Genomic DNA, 21,312 nt, shown 5'->3' with positions numbered 1-21,312 from the left:
TGTTTAATGTGATCGGTACATCCAAGGTCTGCTACTGGTTCCTTGTGTTCTCTTAGTTGCCTTTTCCTGTTTATACGTCAGTCGGAAGTATCTTCTTCTTCTCATTGCGCCGTCTCCTTTCGAAGGTTGGCGATAAAATTGGCAATTTTAGTTTTGGAAACTGCTGCGCAAAAGATCTCTACGGATGAGCGGTCGAACCATCTCCTCAGGTCTTTCAGTCACGAGTTCCGGCGTCTTCCTACTGATCTTTTGCCCTGTACTTTTCCTTTCAGTATAACTTGAAGTAATTCATATCTTTCGCCTCTCAACACATGACCCAAGTATTGAATTTTCCTCTCTTTGATTATTCTTAGTAATTCTTTTTGTTTACACATGCGACGAAGTACCTCAACATTAGTAACTCTTTGTACCCATGGAATCCTCATGGAACCAACCATATCCCACACATGTACGATGGGTGACAAATTAGCTGATCTTGATGGCCACTACAAAGTCTCTATACCAGATTATTGTATGAACTCTATGGTTTTACTGGCAATATGAGATCTTGCGTTATCCTGTTGAAAGATCGCATTTGGAATGGTTTGTAGGTAGAGGTGTAAAACCGGTTACAGTACTTGACCGTTATATCGTCGAGCTGTCACAGTACCGTTAATAAGAACTAGAAGTGATCTGCTTCCCAAACATATAGCACCCCATACGATATTGGTTAAACAGCCAAGTCTATATTTCGTCTCTTACCTCCAAAACGTCTTACCTTTATGCGCCCACAAGAGCCATCCAAATAAAACCTAGATTCATCACTGAAGCAGACAAAATTCCATTGGCCATTCCAGTTTTGCCCAGCTCTGCACTATTCTAAGCGTCGAGCCTTATGTTGTGGTGTCAAAGTTAACACCAGAAGCAGACGGTAAGCTCTCAGTACCATTCCAAGTAATATTTGATTAACTGAAACTATCTTTCCTGTAGCTGCAATTAAATCATCTCTTACTTGATGTACACTGTCCCGTCTATTTCTGAGAGCAAGAAGTCTAAAATGGCGCACTTGCAATATTCTAGGACGTTAGACACTTCATGAGACCGATAAGTCTCATCATGGTAACCTCTTCCAAACTCTTAACACCGTTGATGGGTTAGCTTCAACTATTTGTGAAATTTCTCGAAAACCAAAACCGGCCTCTTTCATGTCTACAATGGGTCGTTTTTGGAAGTCGCTTAAAAGCCGTACCTTTCTACTAGCGGCTTCGTCTGGAGTTTCCTGACATTGGCGTACCTGCCGAAGTACTGAATATCGTTCTAGTCGACCTTACCTTTCAACGTCATCTTTCAATGATCTTCGTGTATTTTGTGACGCGGATTCTCTCTTGCTGCTACTGAGCTTCAGAATTCTCTTCTTCGCGACGTCGCCGTTTGGATTCTGCTTCCTGAGCTCGTTGTTTGTTCTTCATCTTATTGAGCTTTAACTTCCCTTCTTCGAGCTTTGATAGCTTGCTTTCGTTCTTCATCCGTATTATATTTTTTAGGTCTCACCATATTTGCAAACTTTTAGGATCTACAACCTTTCAAAAGACAATTTTTAAAATAATAATCTTCTTGCATATAAACTAATCTCCGAGTAAGCATATTTGAATCATCAATTTGTAGAATGAATTTGCGATAAATTCAACCGTATCGTTTTAAGAACAAAATATGATTGATTAAGACTCAATAGGTTGAAATGTTAGTTCTTTCCTATACCACCTACTTTAGATCACCAGTGTAAGTCTATAAGCAAATACCAAACAATATGGACTATACTTACGAATAATTTGTAGATTTTTTAAAGAAAAACAAACTAAAAGCGACCACTACTTTCATTATTGTCATCAGGAAAACCTTTACTTCCGTTCTCGCCAGCTTCTCGTTAAGTGTGCTCCATCTCTTGAGCAATATCGTACAGTTTAGGCCATAGTGCCGTCTAATAGTAACGAAAAATTCCTCTGTAAAAGAAGGATTTTTCTTTTGTGCAATTTTTGTACAATTAAGCGAAATTCAAAATACTTGCAATAAATATGCACGATCTGCAAAATGTGCATTTTGAATATTTACATAAAGAGCTATTTTAAAAAAAATCAAGTTCCCTTTCGTCGTGCCTATTAACGCAACTTTTTTTAATAAATTGATAACACATAAATTAATATACCCACAAGATTAAGTTTTATATAAAAGCATGAAGTTATCGGAGTAAAACATCAGCGATAATTTACTCCATAACTTCGTTCATTAGGCGCCTCATCCCTTATGGAGAAGCAAGTAAATGTCATTTATTAAATATCGATCGCCAAACTCTATTTAATACGAAATTATTACCCTATTAAGCTTTTCTAATTAAATATAGACATTAATTACAACTAAGTACGTGAATCTTTACGTTTGTATATATATATATATATATATATATATATATATATATATATATATATATATATATATATATAGCAAAAAATACGACCGTTGATTAAATTTAAATTATATTCAATGGTTGAATAGCAGAGGTTTTATCGGTCAATAATTGGCAAATTAAAGTCGTCTCAACTACTTTATTGATTTATTCGAATACGTTTCGCTTTTATTTTTAAAAGCATCATCAGTTCACTACAAATAAATCTTTTTTATTGTTCTAACAATGTTGAGTGAAGACAATATAGACGCCTTGGTAGATCTTTTTAATGACATTTATGGGTCCGGACAAATACCACAGGATTGGCTTCAATCAACCTTTATACCAATCCCAAAAAAGCCAAACGATAATTAGTTGCGACCAATTCCGATAGATCAGCTTATTGAGCCAGGTCCTAAAACTCGTCTTAAAGATAATTCACACAAGAATATACAACAGATGTGAAAGAGACATTAGCCTCACACAGTTCGGTTTCAGACAAGGATTTAGCACAAGAGAAGCACTTCATAGCTTAACTGTCCTACTTCAGAAAAGATGTCTTCCTATGCTTTATAGATTACCAGAAAGCGTTCGATTGTGATAATCATTCAGAATTAGTAAGATTGCTCCAGGAACGTTCGATAGATGAGAATGACCATAAAATCATAAAGAATCTTTATATGAATCAAGTGGCATCTGTAAGAGTAGGACTGGAATGTACATCATATTTCTCAATCGAAAAAGGGGTACTACAGGGTTGTGTTCTGTCACCCCTCGTTTTTAATCTTTACTCTGAAACGATTTTCGATAGAGCCTTAAGTGACACTGAAGATGGAATCAAAATCAACGGACAGACTATTAGTAATCTTCGCTGTGCTGATGATACAGTCATAATAGCTGATAGCCAAGAAGCGATACAACGACTAATATATAGAATAAACACTGAAGGAGAACGACTGGGCTTGAAGATTAATATAGACAAGACGAAGGTAATGGTGGTTAGCAGAACACGAAATATGCAATTAAATATAAGAATAAACAATAAGAACATCCAAAAGGTCTCCAAGTTCAGATATCTCGGTATAACTGAAGATCTAGATAGAATGGATAACTGAAGATCTAGATCCAGACATAGAGATACGTAGCAGGATTGAACAAGCCAGAACAGCATTTACTAAGAACTTTGCTAAGCAACAGCAGACTTAACTTAACGCTTCGATATCGCTTTGTAAAATGTTACATTTACTCCGTACTGCTATATGGTGTAGAAACCTGGACCATAAAGGCCAATGTGATGAACCGATTGGAGGCCTTTGAAATGTTTGTATTTAGAAGACTACTTGAAATTCCCTGGACAGATCACACAACAAATGTCGAAGTATTAAATCGAATGGGCAGAGAACAAGAATTGCTGCCAATAATAAAAGGAAGAAAAACTGCTTATTTGGGTCATATATTTCGAAGTTCCAAGTTCCAGTTTTTAAAGCTTATTATGGAAGGGAAGATAGAAGGAAAACGGGGCATCGGAAGAAAAAAATACTCATGGCTTCAAAACATAAGGGATTGGACAAACCTCGATGCCCATGCACCCTTTAGAGCCACACAAACCGAGAGGAGTATGCCAGAATTGTCGCCAACATCCACTAATTGGATAGGGTACCATAAGAAGAAGATTCTTCATTTATTATTTTGTAACTATCTTTGAATTTTTGCATTTTTGCCACACTGTACCACTTTGAAGCAACATGTTATGCATTTTTGAAATAAGCTCAGCAAGGGGAAAGTGTAAATTGAAAACGAATGGGGGTTCCATTAAAAAAGAATTGTGATGACGTCATCATAGGAACGTATTTTATCCTGCATATTAGATTATAATTTGAAAAAATAGTAAATTAAAATAAAAATCGGCCTTTTCGGGAATTTTTAGTAATGTTGTTTATTTAGCTAATAATGATGAATTTATGCGTTAGTTTATGAACGCATTGTATATTCACTGTTTTTTACTAAAAAATTCTTCTTTATCTTTTGTTTACTCGATTTTTGCTTCGTTATCTGGAAGTATGTTTATCCGTCTCTATTGAAAATAACTTTTAAGTAACTTATCCGCCAAACTTTTATCTCGATATACTGTCAAAACAGCTTGTTAGTAAAATAACAATTTGACCCAATTCGTCCTCGTTCTCATCTATATCTCTGTATATCTCTGAGCCCGTATTCCCTACGTCCACACGATCTGATAAAATATTGAAGCAGTCGAAAAGAGTCCTTTTTCCTTTTAAAAAGTTTCATGTTCCTTTTTTTATGTTGCAGGAATTCCTGCTGGCGATCGATGTGACATCGAGCGGCACGCCGGAGGAAAAACTAAAATGGGCCTTCCGCATGTACGACGTCGACGGCAACGGCGTCATAGACATTCAGGAGATGACCAAGATCGTTCAGGTGAGTAGTTGCCATTAATCTTTGCTTCCCTTTCTCCTTATTTATTACGGGCCGACTGGATCTGTAAAAAGGTTTATTAAATTGATTGAAACATTTAAAATTAGAGGGCGTAAATCGTAGACTTAAAAACTTTATTTTTTTAATGTTTCTGTCTAGTATACTTTCTACCAAAGCATAATATTAAACTAGAATTATACAAAGAATACTTAAATTCTAGTGGTAATCAATTTATGATAGATGGTGATTAAAATGCAAAATATAGTACAGATTTTTTATATAATCCTATAAATAGAAACATTTTGAGACACCTGGATTTGTTACAGTCCCGAGAGAAATCTTATTTTCCCGAGATAATACAGATTAGAGTTCAATTTCTCACCTATATTTATTAATATATATATATTTTTTATTTTTATCCATTTTTTATTCGCATTAAATTCAATTCTAAAAGCATTCCACACATTACAGCATTTAGATCTAATTGGGTTTACGTGATTTTTTGGAAAAGTGACTGTTTTCCTTAGGAAAATATCCACAAAGCCACATGGCAGTCACCAAAGGGTCAAACAAAAAACTAAATTGACCATGTACTAATTGATAGTCGACATTTTTTTATCGGACGTACTAGATGTAAGATCATGTAGAGGTGCTAATATAGACTCTGACCACTACCTTGTAAGAACAAAACTCAGGGCTCGTATATCAAACGCTAAGAAGGGCCAGAGCACAAAGGAGACGCTAGGGATAACTACGGGAAAATTTTAAATGAAGAGCTGACAAGAATTGACGAAAATTTAAGTATAGAAGAACACTGGACCAAATGCGAGGAAGCTATCCATACAGCGGCTAAAGGCTTTTTAAAACCTAACCAAGCTAAAATAAACGAAGATTGGTTTGACGAAAAATGTAGATCCATTAACTAACAAAAAAATGAAGCATATAAGAGACTGCAGCAGAGCAGAACGAGGTCAAACCCGGAAGACTGTGAAAATCTTAGACGAGAATAAAAAAGGACGTTTAGAAGAAAAAAGAAAGAGCCATACGCTCTACGTAAGAGCCATACACGTAGATGGCCCATAGTAGTGTTTTATCATCTACTAGATATTTCAGCCATAAAAGCTTTCAAAATTTAGAAAATAAAGGATCTAAATTACGATGGGAAACAATTGGATTTAAGACGAAGTTTTTATTAGACTTAGGACAGGAATTGGTGAAATAAAATGTTATCTACAGATATCAAAACACAAATAATATGCACTTTCAGTTACGTCAAATGATAAAATTGCATATTCTGAATTGGACGTTTCTGATTTTCCACCTGGAGCTAACATATCTTTCGGGACAAGGTTGGTGTAATGCCAGGGAAAAAAAGAACAAAAGTCTTAAACAGGAAACCTGTTAGAAAATTGATAGAAAAACATTGGGAAAACATCCACTTGCAAACGAAGTTCATAAATAATTAGTTTACTTTCAACAACAATACTAGTAACATAAACAGGTTTGTCTGTTTTCCTGTTTACCAAACGATATAAATAAATATAAATAATTACAAAAATGAACAGAAATATGAACCAGTTTTGTCGTAGAATAATACCAAAATATACTTTACAAGTAAAACAAGAAAAAGCAGTTGATGTAAGAAAATTGATAGAAAAACATTATGATTCAAACTGGAAGAATATTGAAGAATTAAGCTATTTTAAATAGACAGAGACAACTTAGGAAAACATCCACCTGCAGACCAAGTTTGGCTCTAAACCTTAAATGTTACATTTTTCGGCCGTCGAATAAAATATCAGACATTTTGTGTTTTTATCGAATTTGTCACTCGCGTTACCACGAAATCGATTAATCCATCCGTCATGATAATATGTGTCTGCATGACTCTATTTATAGTCGTCGACATTTTTCCATTAAACGGTTTAAATTTTGACAGAACAAGTGCAGGTAACAGTTGGATTTAAAACGCACTAAATTGACATGGAAAAAACGACCTAATCATCTCGCCGTTATCGTAGATAATGCAGCTGTAATTGAATGCGGTATAAATGCTGCATTGCACTAAATCGGACACAGCGAATAGTTAAATAGAAGCCGTTAGAATACATTTTGCTAATTATTTTAGCTGTATTGGCAAAAAATCGTTAATTAACTGTTCGAATTATACCAAAATCAATTAATTTGATAAATTATTCAGTTATGTGAATAAAATAATCAAATGATAATAAATGCATATAAATTACCAGACAAAATTATAGCGTCACTTTTTCCTTTTGATATTACATATTATATTTATAATTTGTACCGCTTTAATTTTTGAAATATAGTATCAAAGTAATAAGTTTAAAAGAGTGGAGCGTTCTAATTATCTCAGATCCACAATCAAAGCAGATAACGATGTAACAGAAGAGATAAAAAGGAGAATTTATACTTCTTAGGAAACCCCATATTATCCGTCTTATACTGTAAATTCCAATATTCCATGTTTTTTTTTTATTTACAAATTCGCATCAACCCGAAGGTTATTAGCGAGAATCAGATATACAATATTAAATATATTATATATTAACAAAATTAATAGCTTTTAAGTAGTTTAACATATTTCTGAATGAACAATTTGCACCAAGTGCTTTCTCTAAGTTTATTGAGATACCATAATTGATTCTTGCTGTGGAGAAAACTGGACAGTCTACAACATGTTTCATCGAGAGTTTAACGTTACACTGCTTACATTTTGGTTCGGATTCTTTAGTAATTAAGAACTTGTGCGTGGCACTGATTGACCTAATCTAAGACGAGTTATTGTCACTTGATCCCTTCTTTTAGTGGGGAAACATCTCCATTGTTTAATGTCCGGTTTAATATTCCGAAGATTGGACACTGAAAATTCCCATCGGTTTTGCCACTCACTTAGGATCCGCGATTTGATAACACTTGAAACATCACTAGCTATCACGTATTTCACAATAATAGAGTCAGCTGAATTGACGGCTTCACGCGCACACTTATCTGCTTCTTCATTACCTCTAATACCATTATGTGATGGGATCCAAATAAAGATTACCTCCTTATTACAATTTTCTATCTCTATCAGATTTTGTTTTATTTTTTCAAGAGTATGATTCTCTGGGTATATTCTTCCTATAGATTGTAGTGAGTTAGGTGAACAAATAGTTTCTTAAGTTTATATTTTGATTTTGTTTAAAATTGGTCTCTTGTAAACATACAAAATCTGGATTTTGTTCTGAAAGAATGATCTGTAGCATAGGTAAATTATTGTAATAGCCGTTGATATTCCACTGTATTAATTTATTGAACTTTATTTTATTAAATAAATTTATTTAATGATTGGTTTGTGAGCAGTCACTGTCTGTATCGGATACTAGGTCGTGTGGGATTTGCATCTGTAAGTGTTTTAGAAGAATTATTCTTAATTTGGTATTTCTTGTCTTTGTGGATCTATCTTGAGTATAGGGATATATTTTGCTTAACATATCGATGAGAGATGTAAAGTTGTTTGTATAATTTTCAACGGTAGTAAGTGGATCGGGTGAATTCTTTATGTTGTCGAATAGGCCTTTTATCTGAACATAGCTTAAAATAAATGGTGGTGACTGCTGGTTTATGAATGCTTCTAGAGATTTACCTTTATTTTGTTTTTTTCTTAGGATTAAATGGTATTTCTGCTGGACTGGTAAACTTCGGTTTATTAGTGGTATCATTGGAAGGCGGAGAAGGACTTAAGGTATCGTCAATAGTTGATTTTCTGTAGTTGGGGTGTCTGTTTGACTTGAAGTAGATGTCGGTGTGATGGTTGATATTTGTGGAGGGCTACATGTTGAGATTTCTTCTGCTGTGGCTGGAGAAGTAGGATTTGGGTTTGGATTGATAGGGTTTTTGCAGTTAGTTGCCGTATGCCCATTTTGTTTACAGTTGTAACACATTAGGTTGCCGCTTGCTAAAAAGATTCTATATGAAGTATTATCGTAATTAATTAAAAACGATTCTGGAATTGTGAGATCTGTTGGGCTGATAAAGATTTGTCTCCTAAAGCTCATTATATGATTAAATTCGGGTAACGGTGCACCAATTTTTAAAACGGACATTGTAGATAGAATAACAAGCCCCATGGATTCAAGTTCTTTAATTAATACATCATGAGGAATGGATGGGCAAACATTAGAGAGAATGATTCTTTCGGAGGGAGTTATATACGGTCTAGCTTGTATAATCTGGTTATTAACTTTAATGTTGCCGTTATTTTCATTCATGAATTTTTCTACGATATTTTCAGATGATAAATATAAACTTATTCTACTGAGCAGAAGAGTATATTTTTTGGTTGGATGATTTCTCCCAGGGGGAGGAGGAAATCTTGTATTTTCGCATCTTCAATGGAATTAAAAATGATAGCTTGCCGTTTTGATGGAAATTTTTGTTGTGTTAGTGCGGTAGAGTAACTTCTTTGTGTAGAATTATCCATTTGAGAATTGCCTGGTAAATTTATTTCATTGATTTGCGACATATTCGTTGATGTTTAAACATTCCTAAAGACGGACCTGTCCGCCGCCAGAAAAAAACCGGCCGGAGATACAGGTCAATGGTAATTAAATGTTTTTGTTTATCGTCAAGCAAATATGGATATGAAAATTTTCAATGATGTTAAATACGTACTAATTATATATTTTCGGTGAAATTTACAGTAAAACTGTACTTACAGACTAGCAAAAGTGAGTTCAGTTGATCACTAATAACTTCACAAAGCGTAGTTAAATTTTGAAAACTTGTTCTCACAGTATTTAAACTATTTTGAAGAGTCAAAAATAAACACACCGTTCCGATATACTATCAGCTGTCTAATACAGATACTAAACGGTAGATTAATACTTGAATTTGTAGGTTTTTTTAATTTGTTATATAAACTGTAGAGTTATTTAACATTAACACAAACGAGCACTACTGTACTGTTCCATTACTTATTGTCTAATTCCATGTTTACACTTCGTTTTTTTTTACTTTTTTCTACTTCGAAAACGAATAAATTCTTTCAGTCTCAGAGGTACTTAAAAGTTCCATAAACCGGAACCATCCTTATATCCCAGATATTGATGTCATAGAGATAATACTTTTTTTATGAATAGAAGATCCTATAAACATTTTTTAATAAATTTTAAATAACTTAATTTTCATAATTGATGTGTAGTTACTAAAACAATATGGTACTGAAAAGTACCGTTGGGATAAATTCATAGTGGAAAAAATATTAATGCATATATTATAGTAATTATATATTTCAATTATTTATCTTATGATATTCTATGAAACAGAATTGTTATTTTGATTAATACATACAAAAACTTTACATAAAGAGCAAATTGACATCGGATTAGATTGTATTTTGTTCATACTATAAACTTCACATCTTCCCCTTCGATCAACAAATTTTGGCCAGTGATTGCGTCTATTGAACAATCTTACTTCCGAAGAAACACTAAAATTATGCAGTCATTTTTTTCTTTTTGGGGTTGTGTTTGTTCTGTGGGGGAAGCAAAACAGAGGCTACTTCTTCTTCAAGTGCCCTTTCCGCTACGGAGTTTGGCAATCATCATTGGTATTCGTATCTTTGAAGCTGTTGCTCTAAATAATTGGTTAGATGTGCACTGGAACCAGTCTCTTAAATTGCGCAGCCAAGATATACGTCGTCTCCCCACGCTTCGTTTGCCCTGAATCTCTTCTTGGATAATTAAATGGAGCAATCGGTACTTTTTCCCTCTCATCACATGACCAAGATATTCCAACTTTCTTCTCTTAATGGTAATCAACAGCTCCCGTTCTTTGTTCATTCTTCGAAGAACTACACTATTTGTTATTTTCTCTGTCCAAGGTATTTTCAAAATTCTTCTGTATATCCACATTTCGAAGGCATCTAGTTTATCGGTATTGCTCTTGTTTAAAGTCCAAGTCTCTACTCCGTACAGCAGTATCGAGAAGATGTAGCATCTAACCAATCTCATTTTCAGGTTTAAGTTAATGTCATGACTTCCCAGAATGTCCTTCATATTAACAAAAGCAGCTCGAGCCTTTCCAATTCTAGTTTTTATTTCTTCTGTGATGTCATTGTTGTTATTAACGCTTGTTCCCAAATATTTATATTTGTGCACCCGTTTGATTTCGTTATTGTGAATGTACAGGTTAGCATTCAATCTTTGTTTTTTTGTAATAATCATGAATTTCGTCTTCTTGACGTTCATTGTTAACCCTTTCTCTGTACTAGCTGTGACTACCTTGTTTAAAATGGCTTGCAGGTCTTCTACTGTCTCCGCCATTAAAACCGTATCATCTGCGCATCTAATATTATTAATTGGTTGGCCGTTAAATTTTATCCCAATCTCTTCTTCCTCCAATGCTTTCTTCATAATTTATTCCGAATAGAGATTAAATAGCATTGGTGACAGCACAGTTTGAAGGTGGCTCTAATACTTTTTTAGCTATAACGAAACTATTTACAAAGTTTATTTTTAGGCATGCTCAAAAAAATCGATGCTACCATTTATTACATTATTTGTCCAAACCATAACATTGCCTTAGTTGGTCGTGATGGTCCACACCGCCCATAGATTCGTTATAATCTTTTATTATTTGGGGTGCTGGGATGTTGATATTTTTGGCCATCGCGTTGTTTTCGTTTCAATGTGGTTGATTCACTCCTGTAAAGTTAGAAGCGGCGGTGACTATGCGATTATCCTTCCATTTAAAAAAGGAAATGCCTGTATTAGAAATAAGGTAGTAAAAGTCACCTCTAGCAAGTTTTTTATCTTCTAACAGGTTTTTAGGAAGATCCTTTCTATTAGCTCGGATCGTACCACAGGCTAAAGTGGTTTCAGCTTTCAGTTTCTCCAGTAGTTTTATAGTGTGTTTATAGTTGTAGTTTTATAGTGGTGTAAAAGTTATACAAAAAAATAATTTTATTTTTTCCCCAGTCTGCTTCTGTCAAAGATAAAACAACTCGTTCACCTAAATTATATTCGGAGTACTTCTCTTGAATTTTTTCGTTTTTGCCTTGATATACTTGATTTTTTTTACAAAGCCATTCACATCAGAGTAACACCAGAGCTTATTCCCTCTTTTTATCGGTTTCATCGGATTATGTTGTTTCATAGACGATCGATGTATTGCCGTGGCCAGCACAATCACCGGACTTGAATCCCATTGAGCATGTATGGGACATGCTCCAACGAAGAATTACTCCACATATGGGCAATATCTACCATGAGTTTCAATTAAAAGAGCTTCTGAGAGAACAATGGATACAACTACCTCAAGCAGACATTAACAATGTGATTCGGAGCATGAACAGTAGATGTAGAGCTGTGATAAACCAACGTGGTGGCAATACTTTATTTTAAGTTTATATTTCGTATTTTTGACATTTTATGGTGGTATGTGAAACATGGGTGATTTGCAATATATTTTTTTTGCTCCAATTTTCTGTTTTTTTTTGCAATTTATGGTTTTTGACATATTAAACAACAATTTAAACTACAAATTTTGTATTTCTTTTTTTAAGTTGATTACAGATAAACAAAATACGTCTATTTATAAAAATATCCCTAGACTTTTGCGTTGTGTATTATATAATCTAAAATCTATAAACCCATTCTGATCACATCACATATGTAGTGAACAGTAGTAATAACTACTACTACTAGAAAAAATGTAAAACAGTGACTCTTCATGTCATGGGCGTTGTTATGCAAATTATAATATCTAACGGTGAAGTATTTTAATGTTTTCCACAAAACCATAAACATATTTTTAGTTTTAATTGCTCTTATATACCTCCCACGCCCCAAAACCTTGCCTCAAACCTTTTGATCAAACACGACAATTACATACAGCAAAACGAAAGCAAAAATCCTTTATAATCGTGATATTCACTGACCTATCACTTAATGAATTTGATATTTTCCCAACCCTTTCGTTCTCTTTACTCGAGCCGGAACAAAGTATAATAAAAAGGCCTGTTTGCAGCTTTAATAAAAATATCTTGGATTTTCCCAGTCCATTAATTCTCTCATCAAACTCAATTTGTGTGCTCGTTGTTCGAGTGGGGCAAAGGGTGAAGAGGCCGTTAGCGGCGTAGCATCGAGATTCCAGGCGTTTTAAATTGAAGTTTCTTGGATATATTCAGTTGAAAACTTACATATTTATACATATAGATTAGTTTACACTGGAAACTTAGATTTGTTAGCTTTATAGGAGCTGAAGTTTAAGGAAGTTTATAGGAGTTTCGAATAAAGCGTTTCGGCAATTTTTTTATTTCGGGAGCAAAAATAAGGGGGTAATAATATTCAAGCACAATTAATCCTGTTTTTCATTTGTTAAAAAAACTATTTAATAATAGTAGAAAATAGCGACGCTGTAGCAATTCTCATGAGGCATGTTTAATTTGACCCTACGGCACGCAGTATTTTTTTCAGCTTCCGTTTTCTTCTCTGCATAAAGGCTGTATGTGTTTTCTAATGAAGTATTGTAATGTTACGTATTACTTTTTATTTTTGTCTAATCATTTATCTTCTTCCTCCTCCTACGTAAGGATGTAGTGGTGTCATTTTGTAATTTGTTTGACTATTTCTATCCAATTATCTCTCTCCTGTGCGTGTTGTTTTGCTTCGGAGTAACCAGTCACGTCCTTTATTTGGTCCGACCATCGTACTGGAGATCTTCCTCTGGATCTTCTACCAGCTACGTTACCTTCAACTATCATTCGCTCCATGCCTTCTCTTCTTCTAGTTATATGTCCAAAATATCTCAGTATATTTTGGTTGGTAGTTGTGATGAGTCTAGTTTTTATGTTAAGTTCTGCTAGAATTGAGTTATTTGTGCGATGGGTGGTCCATGGTATGCTCAACATTCTACGATAGCCCCACATTTCAAATACCATTATCCGCTTTGAGTCGGCTTTTTTTATTGTCCAAGTTTCTGAAGCATAGGTGGCGATAGGAAATATCAATGCTCGAACAAGGCGTAATTTTGTGTTTTTTGTGATGTCAGTGTTCTTCCAAATTTTTGTGTGTGCTGTTGCCGATCTGGCCATTGTGATGCGTCGACGGATCTCGTCTTCGCATACTCCACTGTTAGTAATAACGAAGCCTAAGTAATTAAATTGCCTGACCACTTCATAACCTGTCATGTTTTTTATATCTGCTGGGTTGTTTCTGATTTTATCGATGATCATCACTTTAGTTTTCTACATATTTATCTTCAAACCATATTCCGTACTCACCGTGCCTAACCTATTCATACTTTGTTCCAGTTCTTCTGGTGATGACGCCAATATAAGTGTCATCAGTATAACGTAAGTTTTTGATCTTTCTTCCTCCTATCGTTGCTCCACCTTGCCATTCCTCAAAAACTTGACGCATAATGTGTTCACTATACAGATTTCGAAAAATTTTTACGGAACATAGGATTTTTAATACAATAACTCAGATCCTCTGATTTTCAATTAACCAGTGTAAATTTCAATACAACGTCGCGATGTTTTATAATTAATTCATTTTTTCGACTGGAGTCTCAATTCATGCCGCGATGCTGCCAGTGTAAGTGTAAAAACGGAACACAGGTAGAGTGCATGTCAATTCTCCGAAAACGTACATATTTATAAATGTAGATATGGAATTAAAAATATTATTTAACTAAAAAAAAATGGTTATATTTTATTGCCAAAACGACTTGAAAAAAAAAGTAGATTTCTAAAAATGAAAATAAAAAGGAATTTCAAAAATAAAATAATAATAATACACTCTTTTTAATTTGAAATTATAAACAATATTTGGAATAATAAATGTATTTAAGTATAAATTTATAATTCAAATAATATCTAATGAACACAAAATTGATGTTAATAAAACACTATTTATTATCTGCACAAAACCGGATTTTCAGGAAAAATCGGTAGACGGAGCAACATTGTCGTCGTGCCACATACGCTACTATAAACCGCAGATGAGAGGCAATCCAGTGGAACAAATAAATTAATTATAAAACATCGTGACGTTATATAGAAATTTACACTGGTTAATTGCAAATTAGGGAATCTTAATAGTAATTGTATTAAACATCCTATGTTCCGTAAATAAAATTCCAAATGTGTATATTGAATAGAATATGACATATTATGCATCCCTGTCCGAACTCCAGATTTTAATTTGAAGTTTTTCGCAACCATATTATTAACTCTTACATTAGCAGTATTATTTACATATATAGTTTTTGTAATAAATAGATTAGATGTTCTGGCGTACTCATTTCTCTAAGTATATGCCACAGTTTATCCCATTTTACGATATCGAAGGCCTTGGAATATTCAACAAAGCATAAATATGTTTATATGTTAAACTCTCGAGATTTTTCGGTAATTTGACGAATATTAAGAATATGTTCTCTTGTTCCTCTACCTGGGACGAACCGCATTTGAAGTTGATTATTGAGCTCCTTTATCGTTTAGTGACAAGAATATAGTCCATTTGGTTCCTGTATCGTCCTTCAGGCGAAGACCATGTTAATAATCTCCGCGAAAGATGTTTAAACATTTTGTTTACTATACTAAGATCCATATCGATGGCAAATTGAAGGAGCTGTTCACCTCGTTCATTTCGTTCGCCTAAGCCATGCTCACCTATCGTTCCTTTCAAATGGTCATCTATTTTAGTTTTTCATATTTTTGCATTCCAATCTAATATTATCATCGTTGGTTCTTTTTTAGGAATGTTAGAGATGGTTTTATGTATCAGGTGGTATGTTTCTTCTACTATAACTTCTGCCGCTTCGGATGTTGGCATATATACCTGTATAATCTGCATTTTGGCTGGTTTAGCGTTTAGAATTATTTTGATTAAGTATTCGATCATTTACTGGAAGGTATTCATGTACATATTTTGTCCAACGTTGTTGAATTAATATTGCTACGCTTTTTTGTTATGATTTGTTAGCTCCTGACATTAAAACTTTGTAGTGAGTGGCCTCCCAATGTCCTTGGCCTCCCCAGTGTGTCTCAGATATTCCACAGATATCTATCTTCTCCTTGAACAGTTCATTTTCTAATATATACAATTTACCTGGTTGTAGCAGCACCCTAACATTCAATGTTGCGATGCGGTGTTTTTTACGTAATGTTAAGTTTGATCTTCCAGTATCCCATTTCACAGATATTGCCTGGTCGTCCACAATCATCTGCCCGGTCACCCATTTCACACCATTCGGCCCGGAATCGATATGGCATCGGTTGCTAGCCGGATTGCAGAGCACAGAATTTTCTTGCTTAGTCGTCATTTCATAAAGCTCTGTGGAAAGATAATCAGGTTGCCTGCCTGATCGCAGTCTCACAGCCGGTTGAACTAAGATGTAGTTGTTGCCTGTGAGTAATTTACACTAGACCTGTATGGATCATACAGCCTCAGTGCAATAACAATATAGATATAGAGCCCTATGTCATGCCCTCAGTTGATTCGCGGGTACTTATTTGGTTGCATCTTATTAGCACCTGCCCTGCATATCTACAGGAACGTTCCCTATCAGCTATTGGGACGTGCCCTGTCAGGGTTAAGGACTTCTCCCGTCAAGTCCGTCTTCCGTGAAGTACTGAAAAGTCCCTACTCAGTTCTGAGCTCTTCCCCCATGCAAGCTAGAACCAGCACGGAGATAATTATCTTCTTAAATGGAGATCATTTCTTCTTTTAGCCTGTTTGATAGACAATCCAACACACTTCCACGTATATAGGTGTTTATTGATATTCTTCAAAATTTTACTTAGATACGGACTTTTGCATTAGATACGGACTAAAAAAAAATAAGAGAAAAACTAAATTTATGATCGTCTCTAAAAAGCGACATGGAAATGAAATATTAATGATAGAGCCAACCCAAATAGAAAAAGTGGAGACATACAAATATCTGGGAACCTGGGTTGATGACAAAAATGACCAAAGCAGAGAAATCAAAGTCCGAATTGAAACTGCAAGGCAAGCATTTGTGAAAATGAAGACAATGCTTACCAACAGAGACCTTCAGTTGCATCTCAGATTGAGGGCTCTAAGATGTTACATATTTTCTATCTTACTATACGGAATGGAAGCTTGGACATTGAAGAAACAACACATAAGGAAAATAGAAGCGTTCGAAATGTGGTGTTACAGAAGAATATTAAAAATTCAGTGGGTTCAAAGGATTACCAATGCTGAGGTACTATGACGTCTAAATAAGGCGTTAGAAATTATGAACAGCATAAAAAGAAGAAAACTAGAGTATTTGGGTCACATAACCACAGGAGAAAAATATGAGCTGCTGAGAATTATTATGCAAGGAAGGATGTAAGGAAGAAAACGCATCTCCTGGCTGAAGAACCTTAGAGAATGGTTTAACTGTAGTTCACTACAACTTTTCAGAGCAGCAGCCAACAAAGTGACCATAGTCGTTATGATATCCAACCTCCGATAGGAGATGGAACTTTAAGAAGAAGAAAATTTTACTCTAGAGATTTGTCTGAGAAGACAAATAATTTGTTTATTTAAATAAGTATTACGAAAAGAGCTCAGGACGACATAATCTACCGTACTATTTCATCGCCAATTTTATTACTGCCTTATATGAGAGATAACACTGTAATGTAATTTCATAGTACATATTAAACTGTAACAGTTTAAGTTGCGAGTAGCAAAGTATGATGTAAAAAAGGATCGTAAACTCCCATTTCTATTAAGTTTCCTAAAATGCACATTGTGCAGACATTGCTGCATTTACGACAACAGTAAATTGAGATGATCCGAAATTCAATGAATATTCACATGGATTTTCATGATAGTGTTTCCTAGTTCGAAGTTATATGTGCGCCATAAATTAAATAGAACAGCATATTTGAGCTTTTCCTTCACCCCGTCTATGTCGCAGTTATGCGCTCAAAATAATAAATTTCCTGCTTGCAGATTAAAGATTTAAAATATGTTATATGACATTTGTGACATTTGCATGTGCATTTGAAAATAATTAGGTCAAAACCCAAGTATATAAAAATATAGAAGTTGATAAATTATCTACAATCACAATCTGGCAACAGTGTCGATAAAACTCAATTATAATTTCTCAGAATTTACTGAACACAGTTTAGATACTTTACTATACCCTCTCCTATATTTTCATAGTGTGACTAAGTACTTTTATAACCTTGTAGTTAGTGCAATATTTGAATATCTCCTTTGATTTTTTAAATGGAGGGGTCAGTGCAAAAAGTGGCTAAGTCACATTTTTATGTTTTAAGTTATTATAGGTGTTTGAAAGTTTTAAATGGTTCCCACTGGAGAAGACTGGAATTATGACAAAAATATATTTCTAGAAATCTTAAGTGTACATCAAATTTTACTCATATATATCAACATCACTTTAGATATGATCCCTCTTTATTCCCAGTGTCATGACGGCTAGCGGTAGTCGCATTTTCGACATCTAAAAGAGTCCTCGTATAGAATTCAATATTACCTGAAATAACTAGTTTGACAAGTTTCGTAACAGCTTTAAACTTTTTGGGTTTTATTTTTAAGTATCTGTTGCCATATTCCAATGAATGACTGCTGGAAATTTTTCTATTCATACCTACTTTATAAAGGGTCATGTTGCTACACCTTCTTGTCATAGACTCTCTGGTAGTGTTGCCCAAAGCAAGAGTTGTAGTGTTGTTCCGCAAGAACAAGACCAGACTTAGACAGTCTTGGTCTTGGTCTTGCGCCAATACACCTGGTCTTGGTCTTGGTCTTGGTATTGCACTCCCGGTCTTGGTCTTGGTCTTGGTCTTGCAAGTCTTGCAGTTACCCATTAGCCTATTGCTATTTATTAAACGTTACTTTAGATCTTGGAACAACGTAACAGAGTAAGTACATTTTAAGCTTGAATTAACATAGCCATAATAAAGACCAACCAAATTAATAAATGTCTAAACAACTGACATCGAGTGGGGTTTGAAGCCACGATCTAAGCGATCGGTGCCTATGCTCTAACTAACTCAGCTATCTACCATGCCCCACGGAAGTCAATCTGTTTTTTAATAAACGTTTGCATTTACTAAGCTTACATGTGCTAAAACATGGTTAAAACACAAAAAAAAACAAATTAATGACATAAGCATGCCTGTATTTTAAAGAACATTATCTGACTAGAAAGGGATTGATGGACATGATGGGCAAAAAATCCACATACATGTATCAAGGGCATAGATTTTTTAGGTGATAAGATAACAAACTATAATCCACTTATTAAAGCAAAATAAATGTTTTTAAGAATCTTATCTCTACTTTTATATAAAAAACTAACTTGAAAAAATAAAGAATAGTTAAAAAAGCAATGATAATCAAAAGAAGTTATTTTAAATTAAGGAGATACCTACTTAATAAATACATTAATTTGCCAAAATAAACTAGTAGGTACATAATATATGTAAAGGTAATAAGGCAATAAGTATATTTTTTTACATGTCCACTTTTTCCAGCGGTTATTAAAAAGCTTGTGATATCTCCACCGAATTTTGGTTTTTCAGGAAGAAATATTTGTAATTCCTTTTTGTGGAAAGATATTAGATGCTTCCTTAAACCTGACGTGTTTCTGTTGTTCATTTTCATTTCAACCTTTCTATGTAGGCACAATTTACACAAAGTAATTTGGGATGCATGAATTATTTCGAAAAACTCATCAAATTTGCTTTTAGGTCTTTTAGATCTATAACTTCAACGCTCACTACTCCGACTAGAACTATTTGAATCTTTGTCCCTCATGTTAAATTGTAAACTTGTCACCCCGGGAAAAACAAGGATTAGATGAAAAAAAATTATTACATTAGACTCAAAGGAAAGCTCAATTGGGAATGAAGTTAAGTTATGTCGAAAAAGTAACGAATATACTACCATTATAGTTACTTTATGTTCGTTACTATCCAATACTTTAAGTATCTAATATAAAACCGAGAATTATATATCGTTACTTCGTTATTCTAAATACTTCGGTATTTTGTTTACAGGGTAGGTGACATTACCTGTTATTAATTTGTCTCGTTACTTTTGAATATTAGCCACGCTCTTTCAGCAAATTTTGTTTAACCGAATAATCACATCGCACACTCAGCAGAAACAATTTATAGTCTTAGGCCGATAAGATTTGTTTATTTAGATTCCTCCTGACTAAATTATAATGGGAAAAAAATTGAATTATTAAGTGGGTGTTCGTAACAATTATATTTTTTATTAGCTAGGGTGACATATTTAAAAAAATATCGATACGATATTACTGTCGGCGTCGCAATGCAAGATTATTTTTATGATTAGAGAGCGGCTATTCTCAAAATATGGACAATTAATTTCAGAGCGAAGAAGTCGTCTGCTGGAAAAGAATGTACAAAGTATTTTATTTTTACATTGTAATTATGACCTCTGAGCACGTGTCAAATGTGTTTTTTTAATGAATATTTTGATTCGGTATGTATGTTTATGGTATTGTTTGTAATGCGCATAAGTCCAGTTTTTCAAATTTTCATTACATATTTTTTTGCGTCTCATAGAGTCTTTAAGCATATACCCGAACTACTATACTCGCTAAAACCACACTCAGTCCTAACTGCAAGACGCAAGAGTCTCGCAGGCTTAGTCTCGTTCTTGCTTAAATCTTGCACGGTCAGTCTTGGTCTTGGTCTTGCTAAAATTAGGCGGTCTTGGTCTTGGTCTTGCAAAAACGCAAGAACAAGACCAAGACTGCAAGACCAAGACCGATTTTGGGCAACACTACTCTCTGGTTTGAATGGGTTTACCGCTTTCAAATTTGACTAATCTTGATTTGGAAATACCCGTTACGGAAGTCTTGACATATGGCATAACCCATTGCTTATAATCTCTTACTTTAAGTAGTCCGTCACCTGGAGCTAGATCTCCGCTTGATCTCACACTGTGTTGAGCGAATACAACAACAAATGAATTCTTTTTTCTACATGTCTGCGTCCAGCTCAACGTAAAGGCAGGTTCTTTTCATAATCAAAACATATTCATTTTAGAAGAATCAGTTGATTTTTGAACTTCAGCAAATATATCTGCTTTTCTAAGATGAATCTCCTTATTCCGTTTAAGTGTTTTTAAGGTTTCCTCATTAGATTCCAGTTCAGCTTGCCTTATACTAACTAGGAATTTTGTACAGGTGTTGCATATATCCTTTCTTGGATATCTTCCAAGACATATTATTTTCCAGATATTTACAGATATTTTCCTACCTTCGCCAAAATCCCATATGAGACTTTATTATCAGAATGCGTGTTGAAATTTTCATGTAGTTTAGTGATTGATAGATTAGGGTCCAGGTATTTTCTATTACGGCTATCAGATCTTGTATAGTGCGATTCTCGAGCTGTTAATTCAGCAATAAATTTT

At 34.3% G+C, this 21,312-nt stretch overlaps 2 protein-coding genes across 4 annotated transcripts in view; both read left to right on the top strand.

Moving 5' to 3' along the window:
- Positions 1-21,312, top strand: part of Nca (neurocalcin homolog) — a 371,118-nt gene that overhangs the window by 277,920 nt on the left and 71,886 nt on the right. The gene's annotated exons all lie outside the window — the stretch shown is intronic.
- LOC140435242 (neuronal calcium sensor 2) overlaps positions 1-21,312 on the top strand; it is a 241,181-nt gene that overhangs the window by 215,981 nt on the left and 3,888 nt on the right. The window contains exon 4 of the mRNA XM_072524048.1: positions 4,730-4,858. Coding sequence (XP_072380149.1) covers positions 4,730-4,858 — 129 coding nt within the window. The remainder of the gene's footprint in view (positions 1-4,729; positions 4,859-21,312) is intronic.

The sequence above is a fragment of the Diabrotica undecimpunctata genome, chromosome 2, assembly GCF_040954645.1.
Source record: "Diabrotica undecimpunctata isolate CICGRU chromosome 2, icDiaUnde3, whole genome shotgun sequence".
NCBI classification, from domain to species: domain Eukaryota; kingdom Metazoa; phylum Arthropoda; class Insecta; order Coleoptera; family Chrysomelidae; genus Diabrotica; species Diabrotica undecimpunctata.
This window is presented reverse-complemented; position numbering and strand designations above follow the sequence as displayed.